Here is a 21,675-nt window from a genome sequence, read left to right on the forward strand (position 1 = left end):
AAAAAACAAGGGAGACAGCAATGCCAATAACAGACATGAGGCCTGCTCTGTTTTATCTTTCAGGCTAATGGTGCAGCAGGCCTCCCATCTGCTATTCTATTCAACCCAGATCTTTCTAACTATAGTCTCAAAATCAGAACACTACAAGGATGAAGAAAAGCAAGTTTTTGAGTAGCAGACCTGTATATTTTTAGTCCAGATTTCAAGATCACCTACTTACGAAGGGATTTTTCTCCCTCCTTTTTAAAAAATGAGCTTGTGACTGCAGCAGCCAGGGGAGGTGATAGGCAGGAGTTCTCTCCCCTTGGCCTGATGCTGGCTTCCAAAAATAGGGTGGCAAAATTCAATGAAGGACAAGGCGCTTGTGGTCTTTTATATATCATAAAACAGAGAGGATTTGTGCAGCAGAAACTGTTTCTACCAGTGTAGCTCCACCAGCCATAATTCTCTCTGACCTCGCTTTGTAAAGAAGCCACTCACCACACCCAAAGGACCAGCCTTACCTTAGAATCCTTGGCGTAGTAGAGGGTCCGTCCTCGCAGTTTGAAGTACCGCCTCTTCCACCTCTGGAAGGAGCTTGTCTGCTTCAACAGGAGTCCTTCCTTCACACTCTTCTGCAGATAAATGAAGAAAGGCCCCAGTTGCTTGGCATCAGAACCCACCACCAAAGCACTAGGCCTTCAAGAAAGAGCACACATGGCCCCACCAGCAGCCCTGTACTTCGTGTTCTCAGCCTGTGAACCAGGGAATGGTGGCTGTCATATTTGCAGCCCTCAGTGGCAATCCAGGCCAATGTACTGCTGACTGGTCCTCACCTACAGACACAGCCTCCCCTGTTGTCTGAGGCTTGCAATAACTGCTGGGACCCCTGGCCTGTTACTAACCTACCACCTCAGATGCCCTGATCTGCCTTCGTCCCCTGGTAGTCCTTAAGCAGCAGAAGCACATGCACATAGGCACTGCTGGTGTAGACACTTATTCCCTGTGTCTGCAACAGAAGCAGGAGCAAAGGGCTGTCCCTGAATCACTATGCGTATCTCTGCCCACCTTACAGCTGTTTGAGACTTTGGCCTTTAGAACCAGCAAGGGCAACTCCAGGGCGAAGGAGGACAAAGGTGAGGGTTGTTTTTTTTTAATTGCAAATGCAGAAATAGCAGAGTGCTAAAATGCAAGGGCAGCATTAACCAGAAAAACCTGATCCTTCCAGTGCTTTGAAACGTGGAAGGAACTTTGAGGATCAGCCAGCCCAACCTACTGCATTAACGGAGTATCAACCACAAGCACAAGCTACCGGGAAAGACTGTACCGCACATTTGAATGGGCTTCCAGCCACAGAGGAGAAGGAGAAAGTGAAAGACTGCAGCAGCTCCTGTATACAGCTTGAGAGACAAATCAGGAAGTCCCTAGTTCAAATTTTGCCTCTGCCACAAACTCATAAAGCGACCTCAGTATCAGCCTCTGCACATTCATATGGGAATGGCAACACTGGCTTACCTTATGGGGTTGTCGCTGAGAAAGAATGGCTTCCTTTAGGCCACCTTGTGAGTTTGTAGTGGCAAGGATTACAGTGCCAAATTAATATACGTGAAGTGCTTGGAATCCTCTACAGTCCTATACAAATGCCACCTATAGTTATTAGTAGCATGGTTACAGTTAGTAATAGTGCAGGGCAGCACTACACACTGCTTTGCAGGGATAAAAGAAGCAGGGGATGGGGGTTTCAGTGGCAAGCACAGCACAAAAGGAAGGGCTTGCCCAAGAAACAAAGACCTCCACAGGAGGTTTAATTCAGCCCTTGGTTCACTCCTCCTCCCTCCATCCTTCAACAATAGAGCGGTCACAGGCTGTCCAGGGACAGGAGGAATGCGGTTGGGCTCCCACTTCGGCCTGAGGAAAGACAAGAGGCTTCCCTTCCTACCAGGTCCACAAGCAACTTGCCCTGCTCCTATTTACCCAGCTCCCCCGGCTGTGTTTGCAGAGGATTAAACCTTGTTTGTCAAACATGAGTTGCTCCTTGAACTCTCTGTCACCTCACAGGCCCGCCAGCAGTATCCAATTGGTATTTAAATAAGATGCAAATCACCATCCTATTCAAGCTCTCTTCCTCTAATTAACCAGGAAGCTAATTGTGTTAAACACCAATGAACAATAAATCCATATTTAACCTGGGTTAACTCAGTATGCTGCATGGGAAAAGAACACACAAAGTACAGCAGCGAGGTGGGATTTCCTTGGCCCAGTAGACCCTTGTTCGGGGACACTCACCAGAAAGTCACAGCATACGTTAATTTCAGATGGGTAGCCCAGCTGTGTTGGTCTGCAGTCAAAGAGCAAGATCTGTGTCCAAGAGCATCTTAAAGACAAACTAGATTTCCAAGGTATTTCCAAAGCTCATACCTTGGAAATCTAATTGGTCTTTAAAGTGCTATTGGACCCAGATCTTGCAGCATACTTTAATTCACGAAGATGTCACCACAGGCGGATCAATTGCTTTATAGAAAAAGATTTGCACGGGATAATGGTTATGCATTCCAGAGAAGCCTACCATGGACATGTTTCCTCCGGCTGGAAATTACATGAGATCACAGCATAAGAGCTCTGATGGATGAGGCCAAAGGTCTATCTAGTCCAGCAGCCTGTTTCACACAGTGGCCAACTAGATGACATCAGGATCCCCTCAAACTAGGCATGAAGGTAACTGCTCCCCCCGCCCCCCATACACACACTGCTCTGCAACTGGTATTCAGTGGTATACTACCTCTGAATATGGAGGTTTCCTTTCTGTATCATCATAAACACAGACCCCGTGGTGTACAGGTTAAAGCTTTGGATTAAAATCTGAGGCCCAGGTTTGAATCCCTTCTCTGTCACAAAAGCTCACCTTGGTCCAGTCACTTTATCTCAGCTTAACTTACCTCACAGGGTTCTTGTTGTGAGGATAAAACACAAGAAGGAGAGTGATATTGTAAGCTGCTTTGGGTCCCCGTTGGGGAGAAAAGTGGGGTACGAATAGCTCAATGAATAAAACAAACAAAAATGAACACACATTGTCCAGTTGTCAATGTAAACACCGGTGCATGTTTCCTGCTTTGTATAAACAAAGACAAGCTACCATAAGCTACAGAGTTTGGCTCACCCAGAACACCCCATCTGGAGCAATCCACATTTCCCTGCGCACCACTCTGGTCACAGCACACATGAGGATAACGCAAGCCTTAACTGGAAGACAAAGCATTCTTCCAACAGGACTACTGTAGGGCTGACAAAAAGCCTTTAGCTGGTGAAGTAAGGCAGGCTAAAAAAACCCCAAACTGACCACTAACTGGAATATTTGCACTCTCTTACCTACCTGAGGTAGAAATTATTCTAGCATTGTTTTTCAAGTAGGAGGAAGCAAAAATCCTTTGGAGGGAAATTCAGGGTACGCAAGGCTTTGGCTAGCCTTGGCAGGCCCCCCCCCACCTCTCCCTTACCGGCATCTAAGCCTGGGCAAATCAGCCCGAGGAGGAAGTAAATCTAGCCTGTGCTGAAAAGACAATGGAAGTGTGTGTGGGAGGCAGCCAGCCGCCTTTGCAAAGGCTTTGTGGCTACATATGCAGCAGACTTGCAGGTTTGTATATGGGGAGCATCCCATTTTCTCATCTGGCTGAACAGGGCCTCTTTTGTCTCCCAAAGCATTTGTCCCCTACCTAAGGGTATGAATATTATATGAACAACAAAGAGGAGATAGAACTGTGAGTGTATGGGGCTGTCCTTTGTCTACATCGACATACATGGCCAAGTCTGCATATTATGGAGGTAGGTATGGGGCATCTAAGAGAGAACAAACACACCGACGGATGTCCAGCAAAGAAGCAGTGAGGAGGGGGGCAGCCAACAAACATGTCCCGTAGCACACTCTGAAGTCACAGGCCAGTTCCCCAATTCTACCCCATTCTGAAAACCATAATGCCTCTGTCATGAACATTACAATACACTCTTCCTTAAGAGTTATCAGTATCGGGCAGGCATGAAGCCAGTTACATCCTGCATTTCACTTTTGGACAGAAGAACTGTGTACAAGGGCTGTGCTGCTCTGCAACAGCTCCTCCAAGTCCGGTATGGAATGGAGCCCCCCCCCCCCGCCCAGTGAATGTGCATTTGAGCAGAGAGAGGAGGAGCGGGAGAGAGCAAGCACAGAGAACACATAACCCACCCCCAGTGCGCAATTGTTCAAACCTTGCCCTGTAGGACCACCAGCCTGCAGTCCCACATTCCTTGTGTGCGCCTCTCCCCTCCAGCCTTCCATGGCCATTCATTGTTTCAGGGGACAAGCCTGCCTGGGGCTCTGCAGCACAGAGACTGTCCTCAGCGGAGCCTCCCCAGCAAATGGGAGGCCTGTATGCAAAATGAGCTATGCTTGCCTTTCCTGCCGTGCAGGTAAAGATGAGGAAGTGAGTCAGGGAAGCAGCAGGTGGACAGACAAGGGATAAAAATAGAGCAGGAGATGCTGGGAGAGGAAGACCAAAACAGGCAAGCAAGAACAGGAACGTGTGCCTGGATCCCTGCCGAGCCTGTTGCTCTCTGCCCAGCTGATAGACGGGAACAAAAGCTTGGAGCCTTTGCTGCAAAACCAAAGAAACCTCTCTGAGCCTGCAGACCAGCACAATCTCTTTGGGCACAGCTGCAAGAGCAGCAGCCCAGTGCAAGCCCACCCACCCCCTCTCCTCAAGCGGAGTGGGAGAACAGGTTGCATGGAGTACATGGCTTGGAAGTCCATCACTGAGTAACACAAAAAGGACCCTTCCTGGCTCACACCTGCTAGAAGAGATGACTGCTGATAGAATCCACCAACATTCACAACTCCGTGGCAAGTCTGCTTGGCTTGGGCCAGACCTTCCCAAGGCCAACAACCTCTCCCCCTCCCAAATGCATAACTGGTTTCTCCCAGATGTCACCTCTCAGGCTTGGGAAATTCCCAGAGATTTGGAAACAGATCCTGGAGAGGGCACAATTTGGAAAGAGAGATCTTCAGGGATGTGTTGCCATGGAGTCCATCCTCCAAAACTGTCATTTCCTCCAGGGGAATTGTTCTCTGTAATCTGGAGATCCAGGCCCCACCTGGAGGATGGCAACTCTACTCAGGCAGTGATCCAGCAACAAGCCCGGAAGCACTGGCACAGTTCTAGAGTGTTGATGGGGACAGGAGGAAGAGCTCCTCACGCCTCACCAAGGGAGGGGTGTGTGAATTAGAGCGCTAGCACCCACCTGCGGCTCTGCATGGCAGTATTGCAAGGGGCGGAGAAGGAAGTTGTCGCTTCAGCAAAAAGCCGAGCTCCGTAAGCAGCAGTATTCCTCTAACCTCAGAGCTCCTTCACACACTTAGTTTTTAAAAATACAAGGTGTGAAAGAAATCAAACTTGGGTATGGAGATGTGGCGGCACAGAGAGATGCTGATCAGGGGGTCATGCTAGTCATCAAAAGCACTCAGTATCAAGCCCAGGAGGACTGTCAGCACGTAATTAATTTTCATTTATTAAAATCGCCTTTACCTTGCTTTGCCAAAAAGTCAACAGCTTCAAGAAGCAAACAGTAATTAAAAACATAATATCAATAGACATAGGTAAAGGTAGTCCCCTGTGCAAGCACTGAGTCATTACTGACCCATGGGGGGACGTCGCATCACAACGTTTTCTTTGAAGACTTTTTACGGGGTGGTTTGCCATTGCCTTCCCCAGTCATCTACACTTTACCCCCAGGAAACTGAGTACTCGTTTTATCGACCTTGGAAGGATGGAAAGCTGAGTCAACCTTGAGCCGGCTACTTGAACCCCGCTTCCGCCAGGACTGAACTCAGGTCGTGACGGAGATTGGGCTGCAGTACTGCAGCTTACCGCTCTGCACAAAATTAAGTCATGATAACTCAGCAGCAAAAACAAAAAAAACCCTAGAGGACCAAAGTTATACATGAAAAGAAAGGAAAAAAGAGCAAGTGAACCAAACATTTGGCCCGAGAGACCAAAAAGGCCTTGGCCTGGCAACTCCAGGCCAGACAAGGAAGGCACCAGGTGAAACTTGCAAGGAATACAATTGTCTAGAGGCAGTGCCAAAACGGGCAGCCTTAACCATCCATTGCCATTCACCTCAAAGTGGCAGGGGAACTCAAAGGCAGATTGCTATAGCAGCAGGCGATCCTTTAGATTTCCTGGCAACAGACCCTCATGTGCAGACCAGCCCAAAGGGCACGTGTGGAGCAGTAGTCTGCTTACCGTAGATCTGGGCTTCTGCTCCTTCTATGTATTGTTCAGGCCCACGGCTGCCTGCTGGACACTACCCTCTTCTTCCAAACTCCAATGTCTGTCAAGGGTGGCTGCTCATTTGAGTGAGCAAAAGCAGCCCCAGCTCCTTACTGGAGAGGTAATCAGTCTTGGCATGGACAGAAAGTGGAATCTCTGCCCTTTTCCCCCTCCACCTTAAAGCTCCTCAGCTGTGGCTGACCTTTCTCTGGGGCTCAGCATTAACATCATGCTGTTTGTTCCCAAACCTGATTAAGCCCCAAGGGTCAGTTTCCAAACAGGTAAGCTGGGTATGTTGACGTGAGCATCTCTTCAGCCCCTCCTGCATGACCCCCACTCTCACAACAGCAGAAACTGCTGAAAGAAGCCCCAGAACAGGCTCTTTTCATTTGTTGACCAAGATTCAGCCAGCAGCTCTGGGAGGGTCTAACATGTCGCTTTCAGACTGCAATGGGATTGCTTTGTGTTTCTCCAGGTCCAGGGCTGTGGTGTGGAGTAGACTAAACAGACTGATTGACCCCAGTCATAAAAAGAAAGGTCAGCCAAGAATCTGGAATGATATAACGAAGCTTGACATAGCACATCTTAGAGTGCATCCCTCAGCCATGGGGCAGTGGTGGTGGTGGGGTCTCGGCTTCACAACAGAAACAGCAGCAGAACAGACTGACGAATCAAATTATGGCCCAGTCACCAGTCCTGCCCTTTCTCCTATGCTTCAAGTGGGCTGCCTATTTTGTCTCACCTTTTTGAAGTGCATGAGTGTTATCTGACCATTCTCTACCTTCTTAATTTTTAAAAGGACATGTCCTTGGGGTTGGGTGAGGGAAGAAAGAGAGGTTTCATGATGACATCACAGGGTTCAGCCCACCAGCAACATGCACTGCCGACTTCTGCCCCCACCTGCACAGCCATCTTTTCCCAGAGAGCTGCCCTGGAAAAACAAGAGCAGTTTACATTGGATGGAACGAAGGCGCTTCCAGAACCACCCCGCTGCTCTGTCATCACCCTGACACAGGAAACATGGGTGCAACTTCCTGTCCTGATCTCGGCAACTTCCGTTCCATTTCTCTCTAGGGCTGTTTTCAGACCAATATTACAAAATTAAGTTACAACCCACAGAGATGATAGTTTTTCTGTAGATGTGGATGCTGCGGTTTTGTAAAACAAGATCTCATTCATCCATTCTGCCGTAGCTAGCATCCCTAAGCCAAGAAAACAATGCCTCCAGCCTCCTCAATTCCCAGAGGCAGGCAAGGTAGATCATTGAAGAAGGGAATGAGTACAGTGTCATGGAACTGTGACCCACACTACAATTTTCAAGGAACCAAAAGACAGAAATCATCAAGTTAAAAACCCCTGCTTACTGAAGCACAGCAACATGAAAGCCCGTCAAAACGTAGACTCCTCCAGACTAAATGGGATCCACAAAACAGTGGCATAAAGCAAGGCATCTCCACATTTTCCCACTACCTAAGGTGCACCTACACATGAAGCACTTTTCCAGGTGTTCTTACTTAAAGTAACACCAAGTATACGAAGCCATCGTTCACATAAGGAAGGCAGGGGGTTCCCTTCTTTCCTAACGTGCTGTTCCTCTCAAAATGGCAGCCCTTGGGTAAAAAAAAAAAGAGAGAGACAACTACTTCTATCCTCCCTCTCCTGGGGCCAAAAAGGAGTTCAGAGGAGGCCACTTTGATAACAAAAACAGCCCACAGGATCCCCTTCTCACCTGCATGAACTTCCATTCCAAATCGAAGGTTCCTGTAGCTGTTTTGGGTAACCCTTCCCTCTAATGAGGAAAATATTCACAGGACTGAGCATGCAGTTTTGACCCTTAGAGAAGTGCCAGATCTTGCCCTAACTGATGTCCAAGTGACAGGAGCAGCCAGCAGAGGCATAACTCACTGCAAACTTCTTCCGCTAGGCAGCCTCTGACTCTGAAGTAGGGCAGCAGGCAAATCGAGGAAACTCTCCGTTTGCTGGTCACAAGCCACAGCGGCTGAGTCATTCATAACAGTTTCAGGCAGCACAACACAGAGGTGGAAGGGTGTGATCTTATCGGGGAGGAACTGCTAAAAATAGCCCTTGGGTTGGCCTTGAAGTACCACTACCATGGGTTGGGGGTGGGGGGGAAGAGGTCACACGGTCACAGGAGTAGGGCCATGCTCCAGTGAAAGGAAATCCACCTACCTGGGGGCCTGCACTGAAGTGGAGAAAACTATCAACTTGCCACCTTTTGAAAGACGCTAGTAAAATCTATCCTTTTAGCAGTCCTTTGGGATGTGCTCTCCCTATCAGGGAAGGATCAGAGGCCTCAGTGCAGCATCACGGCAATCCCTCTGGGCCTTACTACAAGACGGCTGATGTGCCCCAAGCATGTTCCCAGGTGGTCTTCTTACCTGCCTGCTGCCCCATGGGCCTAACCAGATGCAACATTTTCCCACGCATACACTTACAAATACTCACAAGTCCACCATTATCTCTGTCTGGCGAGACACTTTAAGAGATCAGACTCCAAGAAAATTTGCATTTCGTTGCCTTGCACGTATCCCTTCCAACTCAAACTGTTGCCATGTCAGGAAAAACTCCCTGCTGCCAATGTGCTTAGCCCGCTTGCTTGCATGAATTGCCAGGACTCCTGCCAGATCTCCCGCAGTGTCTCTGTCACAAGCTAAGTGGCACAAGGAAGGGAAAGTGCCCTGATATCCCCCACCCCCCAGTAGGTTCACACCTTTCTCTTTTCTCCAAAGGTCAGAAAAGCGATTGCTTTCCAGCCAGGGCCAGACCAAAGTAGGTGAACTTGTTGCAGAGGCTTCCCACCAGGGCACACTCCCTTCCTTGGGCATCTGCTGAGCTCTATCAAGAATACCAAGGGGGGTCCAAGGGAGATCCTGGCAGCTCATTGAGGCAATTAGGCTAAACACATTGGTGGCTGTGGGGAATGTTTTTTCCAAAGCTGCAGCAGTTCATGCTAGAAATGATGTCCTGAGCCTGGATGGGTCACAGATCTTGACCTCTGAAATGTTCCTGTTAGGCATAAGTAAACACTTAAAAATACCTGTAAGTGTATATATGGAAAATGTCTCATTTGGTTCGGCCCTGTGTCTTGTACAAATTGCTTGGGAATGAGATCTCATGACTTCAGTGACATGCATTACATTTAAAATCGTGTGTCAGTGTTTTGGAAGCAATACTACAAACAAGGAAAAAATGTTTTCTGGGTTGTGGAGAGTACATAAAGAGTCATTTAGTGGCACATCCTACTAGACCTCTATAGAAATGGATTCCTCGTCCATCTTGCTGTTTTGAATCTCCTATTTGCTCAACATACAACAAATTATTCAGAAAGGAAGAGGTAGCAATTTCAACTTCCTTGCTGGGTTGCAGATTCCCTTTGAAGCCCCGGGCTTTTTGCTCCATTGGTTTCTCTGAACAGAGATAATCTTTCTTTTGATGATGGCTCAGTGCCTCCCCCTCCTCCATCTGTATTCTACCCTACCCACACCTAAATCAGACAGGGTGATGTATTCTGATCATGACACACAGTTGGTCATTTTAGGCGGGTGCTTGAGACTGCCAAAATCCTGTTTCTCAAGATGCTCATCTCCTTCTAAACCCCTCCTGGATCTCATCTCCTACAAAATTGTTTTCATTTTATAGATTTTAGTATGAAGTAAAGGCGGGGGGAGGGGAGGAACAGTCACATTCCAAGTGTTTGCTATTCAGTGGTGACATCAAGAGCTCTCAGCCTATCCCGATAGCTGCCTTTATTCATCTGTAACGGAACAAACAACCTATTGGTTCAGTTTTGCTCTGAAGTTTCCCTGCCAGTCAGAAACACCTGTGTCATTGAGACGACCTCAGAGCTGTGAATTCCAATTCCAATTCCATAACAACATCTTAACGCAGCAAGGTTTGCTGCCCTGGTTACTACATCCCAACTAGATAGGATGAAGGAAGGAAGGGCCAAGGAAGGGATGCAGTAAGACTGGTTAGCTGGCCAATAGGAAATTATATCCAGACTTCAAATACGGCCTCAAGTATAAGCAAACCTATCACCTAGAGGGTTTCCTAGGAGACTATACTTGATGCAGCCCCAGTCCCCCCCCCCCCACATACTGCTAAGACAGCCCCTGATACCCGGACATACAGCAAGGGAACAACTGTCTTATGTATAGGGGAAGAAGAGAATTGCCCCACCCTGTGCAGCAGCGCCATGACTGAGACTTCCAAAGAAACCACAAGGTACATTTAATAACATTTGTCCAACTCTCTCGAAGCCAGGGAGGTTCTTTGCTGTTCATCTGCCACTGAACCTGTAGTTTTACCCAGCACATGCATGCTTGTTAGGAACACTCCACCTTCATGAAGGAAGAGCAAAACAACTGGCAAGGAGGAGGCAGAGGTCCGTGCTTTGCATGCCAAAGGTCCCAGGGTCCCAGGCTCATTCTCTCTGGTAGTGAGCCAGTCACAGCAAACAATACTCACTGTATGGATCAATGACCTGACTCTGTATCAGGCACATTCACATGTTCACACTGGAGTGGGCCACCAAGCTCCTCTGTTATGCTTCACTGAAGTAAAAGTCATGATTTCCCCACAACGTATTCAGTTCTATGTGTATATTCCATCTTTGCCAAGTTCATGGCAGTGTCATTCTAACAAGAGTTTAGGAAAGCCATCAAGGCATTGTGGATTTAAACGGCTTGAACACAAACTCACCAATACATTTAAGTAAACGTGATGGAGAATTCTATCCCCAGTTCATATGTAACAAGCTCAGATTCCTGGCAGAGATCAGCTCCCCACCCCCCACCCCGCCAACCCATCCACAGATTTGCCTTGGAACTACAGAACTGGGCGGGGCAAGAAAGAGGAAGGGCTGGCATCTCCCCACATGCCCCCATTCAAGAAATAACAATATGGATTTGAGTTTTTGAGAGTACAGGGAAGCTGTGCTCACCAATGGCCCCTTGCATAGCAGCCAAGTGCCTAATAAGCCCTATTTATCGCCAGCCTTGCTCCCTCCATCTGCATAATAAACAGCTTCCTACAAGCCTTCCAGCAGCACAATAAAGCCCATTATGGAAAGGCCTGCGGCTCCCTCTAATTGCTGCATGCCACGCTATGGCAAGCCTTCAGAGTAGGCGCACTGCCTCTTCAACCTCATTATTGCAAGCAGCGGGAGGGAGAGGTAAGCCTTCTAACTCAGCACTAGGGTCAGATTCTGCTGCAGCTAGGAACTTTGCTGTAAACTTGGGGTGGGTCACCAATGCAGTTTCTCTAGCTCCATCCTGACTTCTTGGTTTCCCTGCCTGTAAGGCAGCTCAACCCGCCTCCCCATCAGGAAGTTGAATGCGGTGGGTGTGCTCCGCACTTGGCAGGAGGTGGTGACAACACAATGTCACACTAAACCCCAGCATTGTTAAAAGTTCAGAACTAAGAGCGAGTCGGAAGCTTTTGTTTCCATCAAATAAAAACATGGACCACAGGCCTCTGCACCCCTACACACAGCACTCTGCTGCAATTCAGGAGATCCCCTATGCAACAGAACAATAGTGGAGAAAGGGAGGCCCAACCACAGCCTTGAACAACGGATGGGAAACCAGCATTTCCACCTCCATCTGCTTTGCTTATATTTGCTTAAATTGGAGGTGCTTGTTGGTCCACTTTTTGGTTCTTCAGGATCCTTTCTGCATCTTTTTGTGATAGTAACAGGAAGGCTGAAAAAACACATAATATGGAAACAACGTTCCCCAGCTCCAGAAGCCAAAGCTTTGAGGAAACAGCATTAACACTTTCACTTTTGCTGTATGAACCAGATGCACAGCTGGTTACATGTGGGGAGGTCTCACAGATTTCTATGGGATCCCTGGAAGCACAGAGTCACCTCTGTTTTAAGTGAAAGATTCACAATTTGGAGCACGTTGGTTTGGGCTTCAAGTTCAAGAGGGCTGCAAACTGGTTGCAGGGACCTGTTATATCTACCATAGAAGCACGGCTGCTACCCCTAGAATGCCAAACTCCAGGCCCAGAGAAGAAGAGGCGGCAGGCCCAGGGTCCACTGCATCATTCTTGTCTCGAGTAACGACACTGCCAGACACAGTGACGGATGCTCCAAATATTCAACTGGGCCAGCAAATGTGCAGGGTTGACAAGAAATATGCTGAGCTTTGGCAGTGCTGCTAAGATGGTCAGCACAGCTAGTGTTCATGTGACTGGCTAGCCTCCTAGATACATACTCATCAGCTACCTGTGCCAACCTTAAAGGAGAGGGGAGGCTTTGAGTTCCAGATTCCTGTTCTAACTGGATGAGGTATAATTGTCTCTGCAGGCTACTCCTCTGCCCAGCTGACTTTCCCCCATGTCTCTAATTGAGACATCTCTAATTGGGTTGCGACTTTCCATTGTCAAATCAAGACCCAATGCCAAAGGGAGGGGGAGATCTTCAGAGCAAGGACACAGCCTTCAGCCCCAAGCTTATTAAGTGCAAGAAATGGGGCTATTGCCAGCTATTATTAGCCCATCTCCCATTCCCCTGGGAACTGCTCAAAAGAGGGAAGGGAGCCTAGTTTTACACAGTCTTTGTACATTTCCTTGTCTTTCTTGCATAACACATATGCTCCTCCCAAGTATCTGCAAAGGGAGATCGCAGGATTTATTTCAGCTCAGGGGGGAAGATGGGTTGCCTGAGGGGGCCGGCCAGCCCTGCCTGGTTTTGTTCACTTCCATTGGAACTCCAGAATGAGCTCATCAACAAGGCTAATATGACTTGCATATTAGCAGAAGAGCTTGGAAGAGACAGCACTAGTAGCATTAGTGGATGATCTTCGTCTGGATATAGACAAAGGCCATGCCTCTTTATTGCTCCACCTGGATCTATCTGCAGCCTTTGACATAGTAGACCATGCCACCCTGTTGAGGCATTCAGAAACAGAAGTGGGCATCAAAGTATTTGCCCTGGACTGGATTAAATCATTTCTCATGGAACAGACTCAAAGGGTTGCCATCAGAGATCAGCTGTCTCTAGAATAGGAACTATCTTGTGGGGTTCCGCAGGGCGCAATCTTATCTCCCATTTTATTCAACCTCTGCATAAAACCTTTAGGAGAACTCATTCACAGCTATGGAGTGGGATGTCACCAATATGCAGGCGACACCCAACTCTATATCTCGCTATCCAGGTCCCCACAGGATGCAGTAGAAATCTTAGATCGCTGCCTGACAGCCATGGTGAAATGGCTGAAAAATAACAAATTGAAATTGAACACAGACAAGACTGAAGTGATGCTTGTTGAGAAGGCAGAGGTTTTGAAAAACATTGTACTCCCCACTTTTGATGGCATTCGTCTGACCCTTGCAGACTCGGTTAAGAGCCTAGGGGTTATACTGGATCCAGCGCTACTACTTGAAAAACAAGTGAAGGCAGCTGCAAAAAATGCTTTCTACAATCTCACTCTAGCCTGGAAAATGGCTTCTTATCTTGACACGGCCAACCTGGCCACCTGGATCCATGCTATGGTAACATCAAAACTTGACTATTGTAATGCACTATACATTGGTCTCCCATCTAAGTTAACTAGGAGGCTCCAATTGGTGCAAAATGCTGCAGCTCGACTGTTAGCAGGAGCGAGCAGGAGCATGAACATCACTCCCATCCTACAGTCACTCCATTGGCTACCTATCCGTTACCGTGCTCAATTCAAGGTATTGGTTATTACATACAAAGCTCTTCATGCCCTTGGCCCGACATATCTATGGGACCGCCTCCCTCCCTATGTCCCTCCACGGTAGCTTTGCTCATTCAAACAGGGTCTCCTGCAGGTGCCAGCCTGCACATGGGTGAAATCAACAGCAGCCCATACATGGACTTGCTCTGTGGTGGCCACTACCCTGTGGAATGGCCTGCCTGAGGAGGTCAGGAGAGCCCCCATGCTCCTGGCCTTCCATAAACAATGCAAAATGGAATTATTCCAAGATGCTTTTTACTCAGATAGGAGGGCGATATTGTAGGGAGAGGGTCTCAGATGTTTCTCTAATGAGTTAGGGACCATAGACTTCACCATTATGTTGCCTTAAATATTATATGTTGCTTTAAATATGTACTCCTATATACTACCTGTGCTTCCTGTTGTCTAATGTCAGTCCTAGAATTGATTATGTTCTGTTTCAGCAATTCTTCAACCCCGTATTGGATCCTTACTAATTCTATGTCTTTGTAAAATCCTATGATATTGTTTATGGAAATGTCCTTGATACTGATTGTACTAATCTCACACTATGTAATCCGCCTTGAGTCTCAGTGAGAAAGGCAGAATATAAACAGCATAAATAAATAAATAAATAAATGTACCAATTTCTTTCATCAAGAAAGACAAATACTGCACCTGCTTATACCAACTTAATCTGCAGGTTTTCTTTTGGTAGCTTTTGATTTTGGTAGAATTTGATTTTGGAACATACCCTAGGGAAGGTCAGGAAGAATTAAATCCATGCACACAGAAAGAGAGAGAGAGCCATAAGAAACCCCCTTAAAGTTACTGTCCAATAGCAGTATCTACTGGCTCCTTTGAAGGAGGAAATTTGTGTGGTGTGTAATGGTTAGAGTGACAGAGTGACCTGGGAGACCCAGGTTTGAATCCTCACTCTGCCACGGAATCTTACTAGATGACCTTTGGCCAGTTACAACTTTGCTAGATGACCTTTGGCCAGTAACTGACCTTTGGCCAATTAGACACTCTCAGCCTAACCTACATCACAGGATTGTGGTGAGAATAAAACAGAGGCAAGGAGAAGAAGGTAAGCCACTTTGAAGGAGAAAGGCAAGGTATCAGTGAAGCAAGTAAATAAATAAATAAAAACTCAGACACACCTCTTCAATGTTCTTGGTCAAAACTAAACTGGCTAATCTTCATATTCCAGAAGAGAAAAGCAAAAGGTGCAGGGAGGGGGAAGACACATTCTATGAATCGCTATTGCCCCATCCAGCCTTCCCAAAATCAGTAAGAACTTACACAGGATAACACAAGCTTTGATTTCTGTCAGGAGGCATTCTGTGTAACATGCAGGCAAATATACAGACAGATGTTAGCCCACAAAACAAGAATTAGCTACTCACTTAGAACTGTCGTGTTATAGAGAGGTCAAGCATATGAATTGGGAATCCACCAAAATCTCAGCTCAACATGTAATCCACACAGTGGCCCTATGCAAATCTCAGCCTAATTGGGGGGAGGGGGGTGCAACATTGCACAAATATCCAGAGCATTGGTTCTGATACTTTTGAAAAGCGCTCGCTGTATATTACTTAGGGGCCCAGCTTGCCTAAGCCAATTTCAAAGTAACATTTTTGATGACCCCATTTCACAGGCTGGCTTTCTGCAGGAAAACAAGGAAATGTGGTACACGAAAACAAGCGCTGCATTTGGCTCAAGTCCCAGCCCAGCCTCAATGCTTCTGGGGTGCCCCCTTGGGTAAGTTAGCTTCACACGCTCTCTCGCTCAGGCTAAGCTAATTTCACATGGCTGTTGAGAGGCTAAATCAGTGGTCCTGGCTCCTGGGAAAAAAGGCAGGACACAAGATGGAGAGGAGACTCATCGCTTCCCCCTGTAAATGGAGCCCAAATAAGTTTAGCACAGCTCAGCTGCAGCCAGCCGCTGCCAGAGGGATTCGCTCTGCTAGAGAAGCGCTCTCCAGGGTGCTGGGAACAGCCACTCCTCGTCTGGCGCAACCAAAGAGAGAAAGAGCCTTTCCAGGCAATCCCTTTAGTCCCTTTTAAAGAGTACGCTCATCTGCTGTGCCACTCAAGCAGGAGTGCTCAGTCAGTACTCTGCCTCCAATTCACAAAAAGTGCTACTGACCAGGTGTTCAGGGAATATTCTTGGCACTCCTCCTTTCAGCCTGGAAGAGGCAAGGCGAAGCAAGGCAGTGGAGTCTCACCGCCAGAACTCTCTGCTCCGAAGCAGCTCGGTTAACCCCGAAGTTTCCAGAGTGCAAGCAAAAACACTCCGACTTGTGGCAGTCTAGGCAGATGGCACTTGCAGGCAACCGGGCTTCTCTCATTGCTGGAGACTGCAGTGGTGACTCATCACCAGGCAATACACCGAGGGACGTGCAGCTGCAGAATCCACTGTCTCCCTTGAGAGCCTCCAATTCACTTCTTGAACCATGAGGGGCTCCTCAGAGCCACCATATAAATAAAGGCAACTTAAAATATATTTTCAGACATTAAAAAATTCAGGTGCCCAAATCAATGGCCAGAGGAATCACATTCAGTGCATTCCTGGCTCACCAAAGTGGGGAATGGGGCAGGGGGGAGACAAGAATCTAAAAGGTCCAACAAAACACATTTTGCCTCATCTAAATATATTCCACACCAATGGTCTAGAACCAAATATGAGTCTTTTAAAAAGAAAATCTAGCATTTAAGGTATATTGGAGGGTTCGGTGAGATGCCACAATAACCACTACGTGAAGGGAAGAGCAGGCAAAGATTTGTAAGGGACTAGAAACATTTCTTAGAGATGCTTCACAGAAAGGGAAATGGTAGAGGTGAACAGATGCCTGTAATCCAAGTACAAACCATGCACAGATATATGCCAGTTTACTAAAATAAATGTGCAGGATTCTCCTTGTGTATATTCATTGCTTTTTATGCAGTCTCTTGTATGCCACTTCCTAATGAAGGACTCGCAACAACCAGTGGCAGAGATTTTACGGAATATTAAATATGTCAATTATCAATAATATTGTAAATTTTCAGTTAGGCAAACAGACTTTCTTATTCTTGCTCTTTATTGGTCTCCTACTTTGAATTTTAGCAGTTTGTTTCTTTGATTATGAAGGTTGCTGACCCATTTTCTATATGTTTCCTTCCATTCTTTCTACAGATAAAGAGTGTTTATACGTTCCTGCATCTTTATCATAGTTAAATATAAATAAATACAAAGCACCCCAGAAAACCTTTTCTTGCTTAAGAAAGCTGTTTAAACACTACAACTGGAATGAAGAATGAAATTCTGACACCGAAAGAATGGGGAGATTGCAAAGTAAATGGTCTACATGAACTGTTAGAAGACATTGGGGAGAGGCCCCACATTTGCCACACTGTTTTGTCTGATAGAAGGGACACAGGATCAAGCTTTGAGGCCATTTGACAAGTTAGGAAGGCTGGATGGTATTTACTTGGGAGTTCTTAATATGCACACATATGAAAATGCTGATCTTTCACTAAAAAGATATAATTTGTTAAAAGTCAGCCTCCAACCCAAAGAACCAGATGCTAGCCCAAATATCCACTGTTTGCAAAAAAAAAATTCAGGATGGGGAATCAGAAAGTTACAGGCTCATTAACTGTTTCAAGATAAAGGGGATAGGTTAGGGTTAGGGTTAGGGTTAGGGACATTACTAAAGCTAGAATTGTTGGACATGCCTTGTAGTGGAAAAGACAGCACGGGGAAGTCCTGCTTCATCAACCTCTAATAATTCCTTAAGAGAAACCACTGATAAATAGATCTCTAGAGGATTAAATCGTCAGACTTCCAAAAGCTTGTAAATGAGTCTCACTAAAGGTTCCTTTGCAGTGACCTTATTACATATTTCTAATTTTTTTCAAGGCCACAGATGGTTGGAATAAAACAACAGTTCTCACAATGGAGGGAAACAAGCGCTGGAATACACGAAGGATCTCTACTGGTCCTTGTGCTATTTAATTTTTCAGAGTCAGGGATGAGCTAAGTGGTTGCTAAATTTTTTGGAGAACATTAAACTCTGTCCAGGAAGGTGAACTCCAAAATTTCTCTAAACAAGGTGAACAAGCAAAACACCTCCTTCCCAGAAAATGGCAAATTAACCATTGCCAGAGCTTGGCAAACAGGTGTTTTTGAATATTTAATTGATTTGTTTTAGTTGTGAACTTTACTTATAAACCACCTCAAAAGCTATTATGCTTTTGAACTATATTTTAAAAAGAAAGAAGGTTCAATGCAAGTAAGTCCAAAAAAAAGAGAGAAAAGACCAGTGATATACATAAAGATACTCTTCCGATTACCATCAGAAGATCGGCCACAGTTGGTGACATGGCGCATCACAACACATCTAAGCACTTGCCTCAAGCCATTCAATTTTCCCTTCCATACAAGATTTCCACAAATTAATGCCACCCCCACATTCACAAGCAGGAGCCATTGCTGAAGAATCCCCCAAGGGCAGAAAAGGCCATCCTAATTTTTACTGCCATGTGGGGCAAATAGCCAAGCAGCCTTTGCTCATCTTCCACGTAACATGACACCCCAGAAACTGGCTCTCTTCTGTTAGCCTCTTTTGGAGGCATTCAGTGCAGGAAAGAAAAAGTGTCCTGCTGGGTTTCAGTTCAGGGGCCATGCTCCTCACAGGGTGGAGGGTGAAATGGACGTTTCCAAACACCCCCCTTAACTCTTCAAGAAGATCTGCCATGATCAGCCCATGCACATGATCTGCTTTGGTTTTAAGAAAGACTGACACAGTTTTGCTAAATCTTTGGGAAAGCAAGCACATATTTCATAAGGCCAAAGGCCTCAAAGAACCCCCACCACAAAGTAGACGTACTTCTCTCCCGATCCTGTACTAAGGAACCCTCGGGCCCGATGCAAATATGACACCTGTTTTCCAAGTGGCAATGTTTAGGTGTCTGCCTTTACTAGCAGTCCTGTTCTTCACTATACCAGAAGAATAAAATCCATCACGTAGAAAGAAAAAAATCTGGGGAGTGAAATGGTTCGGTAGGGCAGTAAAACCGCCTTCGCTCACCTGGACTTTGATTTTGGAGCAAAACAGAGCCCCTTTCAACCCAAGCCTGGCACTACTGGGAACAGCAAGGTGGCTGCCCTTAGTTCAGAGACTCTACACAGTCTGAAACAAATCAGCACCTTATATAAGGGTGCTACTCTGGATGGCTCCCAATGGGAACAGGAGACCCTCAGGAAAAACAACAAGCCTAAAATGCTATTAGGAAATGAAATAGGGAGCTCCGCGTTCCAGATCCCTGTGCCTTTTTCTTGGCCAGCTTTCCTGGCATCTTTTATGATAACTCCCTTCCCCCTCTCTTTTGCAGCACTCTTTAGTGGTGCCCAGTTTTTAATTCCTCATCTGTCAATTTGCAGCAAGCTGTACTCCCATCCATACTCGGAAATGCTCAGATCGGTTTGTCCAAAAGAGCACCAGTCCCTTAGCTGTTGCAACCATTACTTCAGGGATAGGACAAAACACCAGCTTCCCCAGAATGGAACGCCCTGCCAGCTGGGCACCAACATGTGCCCTGGAGGATGGTATTTGATGCTCTTGTCATCATCCGCCCTATGAGCAAAAGTGTAGATGCTGGTTTTACACGCACAAACTGGCCATCTCCAGGCTGCTGTGAACAGCTGGGGATGGATTTCACAGCAAGCTCATCAGCTAATTTTTGTACTAGCTTAGAATTTATTTTTTTTCCTTATGGCCTCTAAGACATAATAAAGCATCCTCCTCCAGTTGCTTCTCTCTCTACCATGTGTCTGGCTCATGCATGCTTCCTGAACATCTCAAGAGATTCTCAATGGTTCTTGCGGTCTTCCTCTTCTAGGAAGGCTGCACAGGTGAAAGTTCAGCAGCCTTGGCTAACAAGGGTTCATTTCAACCTAAAATTTTCTTCAGGAATACTCACAAAAGAACATTAGTTTTGGATCACAAAATCCATGGAGGTTCTGCAGGAAAGATTCAAAATTACAAGCAGACAGAAATTTCACTTTCAGCACATGGAGAGTACTTGTAAACCCTCATCTTCAATGTTGCTTTATAATGCCACTCTATATTTCATAGGTATTTTGTATGTCAAAATCAATTCTTAGACCCAGTCCAAACAGCTATTGTGGGTTTTTTGACCAGAGGAAAAACCCTGCTTTTAAAAATTCGACAGCAACGAAGAGAGAGTAAAATCCTGAAGCTATTTCTCACCAGAGCATATGGTGAGATGTTTTGTGGTTGATTCTATTTAGTGACTCAAATTCAATTTAGGGGTACAAAGAGTAAACGCAGACCTGCAAGTGGGAAGTTATGAAGCCACAGTGACCCATTTGTTCGCCAATGAATCTCTTTCAGGGGACACTGACATTTGGGAGGCTGAATTCTAAGTAACATGTCTTTCTCCCAGTGTGAACTGTGCTAAAAAGATGGCAATCACTGCTAAATCATTAGTTAAGTGCAGCTAAATGTATCAGACCCGAAGCAAGACCCATCGAAAGAAAATGGTGAAGGGCTCCATGACTACAGAGCAAGGCTATTTGCCCTTCAGGCACACAAGGGGAGAACGATCAACCCGACCAAAACCATTCTTGGTCTTCATAGCTCAGCACTGTACCTCCAGCAGTGGTCAGTTTGGGATACATGCGGAGAACCACGGAGTGGGGGAAGCCTGCCACTCTCAGTGATCCCACTACCTGTTTAGAGGACACCTCAACCCTCTTTATTAGTTGAAATTTATTCAAACTGAATGAGATGAACATGGTTCATTAGCCAATATTTGCAAAGAGCTTGGAGTCTATGAGATTTACTGTGGCATTCCATGGGAGGGCTGTTCTTCACATCACCCTCATCCACTTGGCAGGAACGGAAGACTTCTGGGGCAAACAGCTGCCCTGAAGCCCAAGAGCAGCAACACCATGCCAATTCTTTCAGCCCCTCACCACAAGGCGAATTCTGCACGTGGACAGTGGCGTCACAAGCAAGCAGGTGGCAGAGCAATGGCCTTCTGAGTGATTCAAGGCCATCTGCCTTACAGATACCACCATCTGGGGTCAGACCCTGGTCGATTTTGCAATGCAGAAGACAGGTTGACCCAGAAGCACCCACCCCAGTAGTAAAGCCGCTGGTAGAAAACAAGACAGATCTGTTCAAATGCCCCCCCCAACCCATTTGGAACCAGCAGTCTTTCCTTTACCTTGGTCCTCATCTGGCCGGAGGTGGACACTTTGCGGATGAGCTTGTGCGAGCTGCCGTCCTGTTCCCCTTCGCTATCCGAGGACTCCTCTCCTGCTGCCTCGCCTGGCGTCAGGCGGTCCAGGTCCAGGGAGGAGACCGACTCCCGGCCCTTGCGCAGGAACAGCTCCCCCGGGGGGGCCAGCTTCTCAGCCATCTTCGGCACGAGGCAGGGCGGCGGTCCGGGGCCGAGCTCCTACACGAGGCAGAGCAGAGCTCTGGAGCCGGGCTCGGGCCACACGAGGCAGGGGAGCAGGTGGCGCCCGCACGCCCTCGCGCGGGCGGCGCAGACCCTCCCCGGCAGCCTCGCCTCCTCGGCTGCGTAAGAGCGCTCGCCGGAGGCGGCTTCCTCTTTTTCGCCCTCGTCGGTAAACAGCGAGCCGGGCGACAGCAGCTCTCCGGCTGCCCCCTC

At 47.0% G+C, this 21,675-nt stretch overlaps 1 protein-coding gene across 1 annotated transcript in view; it reads right to left on the reverse strand.

The window, feature by feature from the left end:
* Positions 1 to 21,420, reverse strand: part of DGKK (diacylglycerol kinase kappa) — a 54,540-nt gene extending 33,120 nt beyond the window's left edge. The window contains exons 1-2 of the mRNA XM_054996238.1: positions 21,226 to 21,420; positions 504 to 614 (exon numbers count right to left, since the gene is read on the reverse strand). Coding sequence (XP_054852213.1) covers positions 504 to 614; positions 21,226 to 21,420 — 306 coding nt within the window. The remainder of the gene's footprint in view (positions 1 to 503; positions 615 to 21,225) is intronic.
* Positions 21,421 to 21,675: the final 255 nt, after the last annotated feature.

This window comes from Eublepharis macularius, chromosome 13 (genome assembly GCF_028583425.1).
Source record: "Eublepharis macularius isolate TG4126 chromosome 13, MPM_Emac_v1.0, whole genome shotgun sequence".
Classification (NCBI taxonomy): domain Eukaryota; kingdom Metazoa; phylum Chordata; class Lepidosauria; order Squamata; family Eublepharidae; genus Eublepharis; species Eublepharis macularius.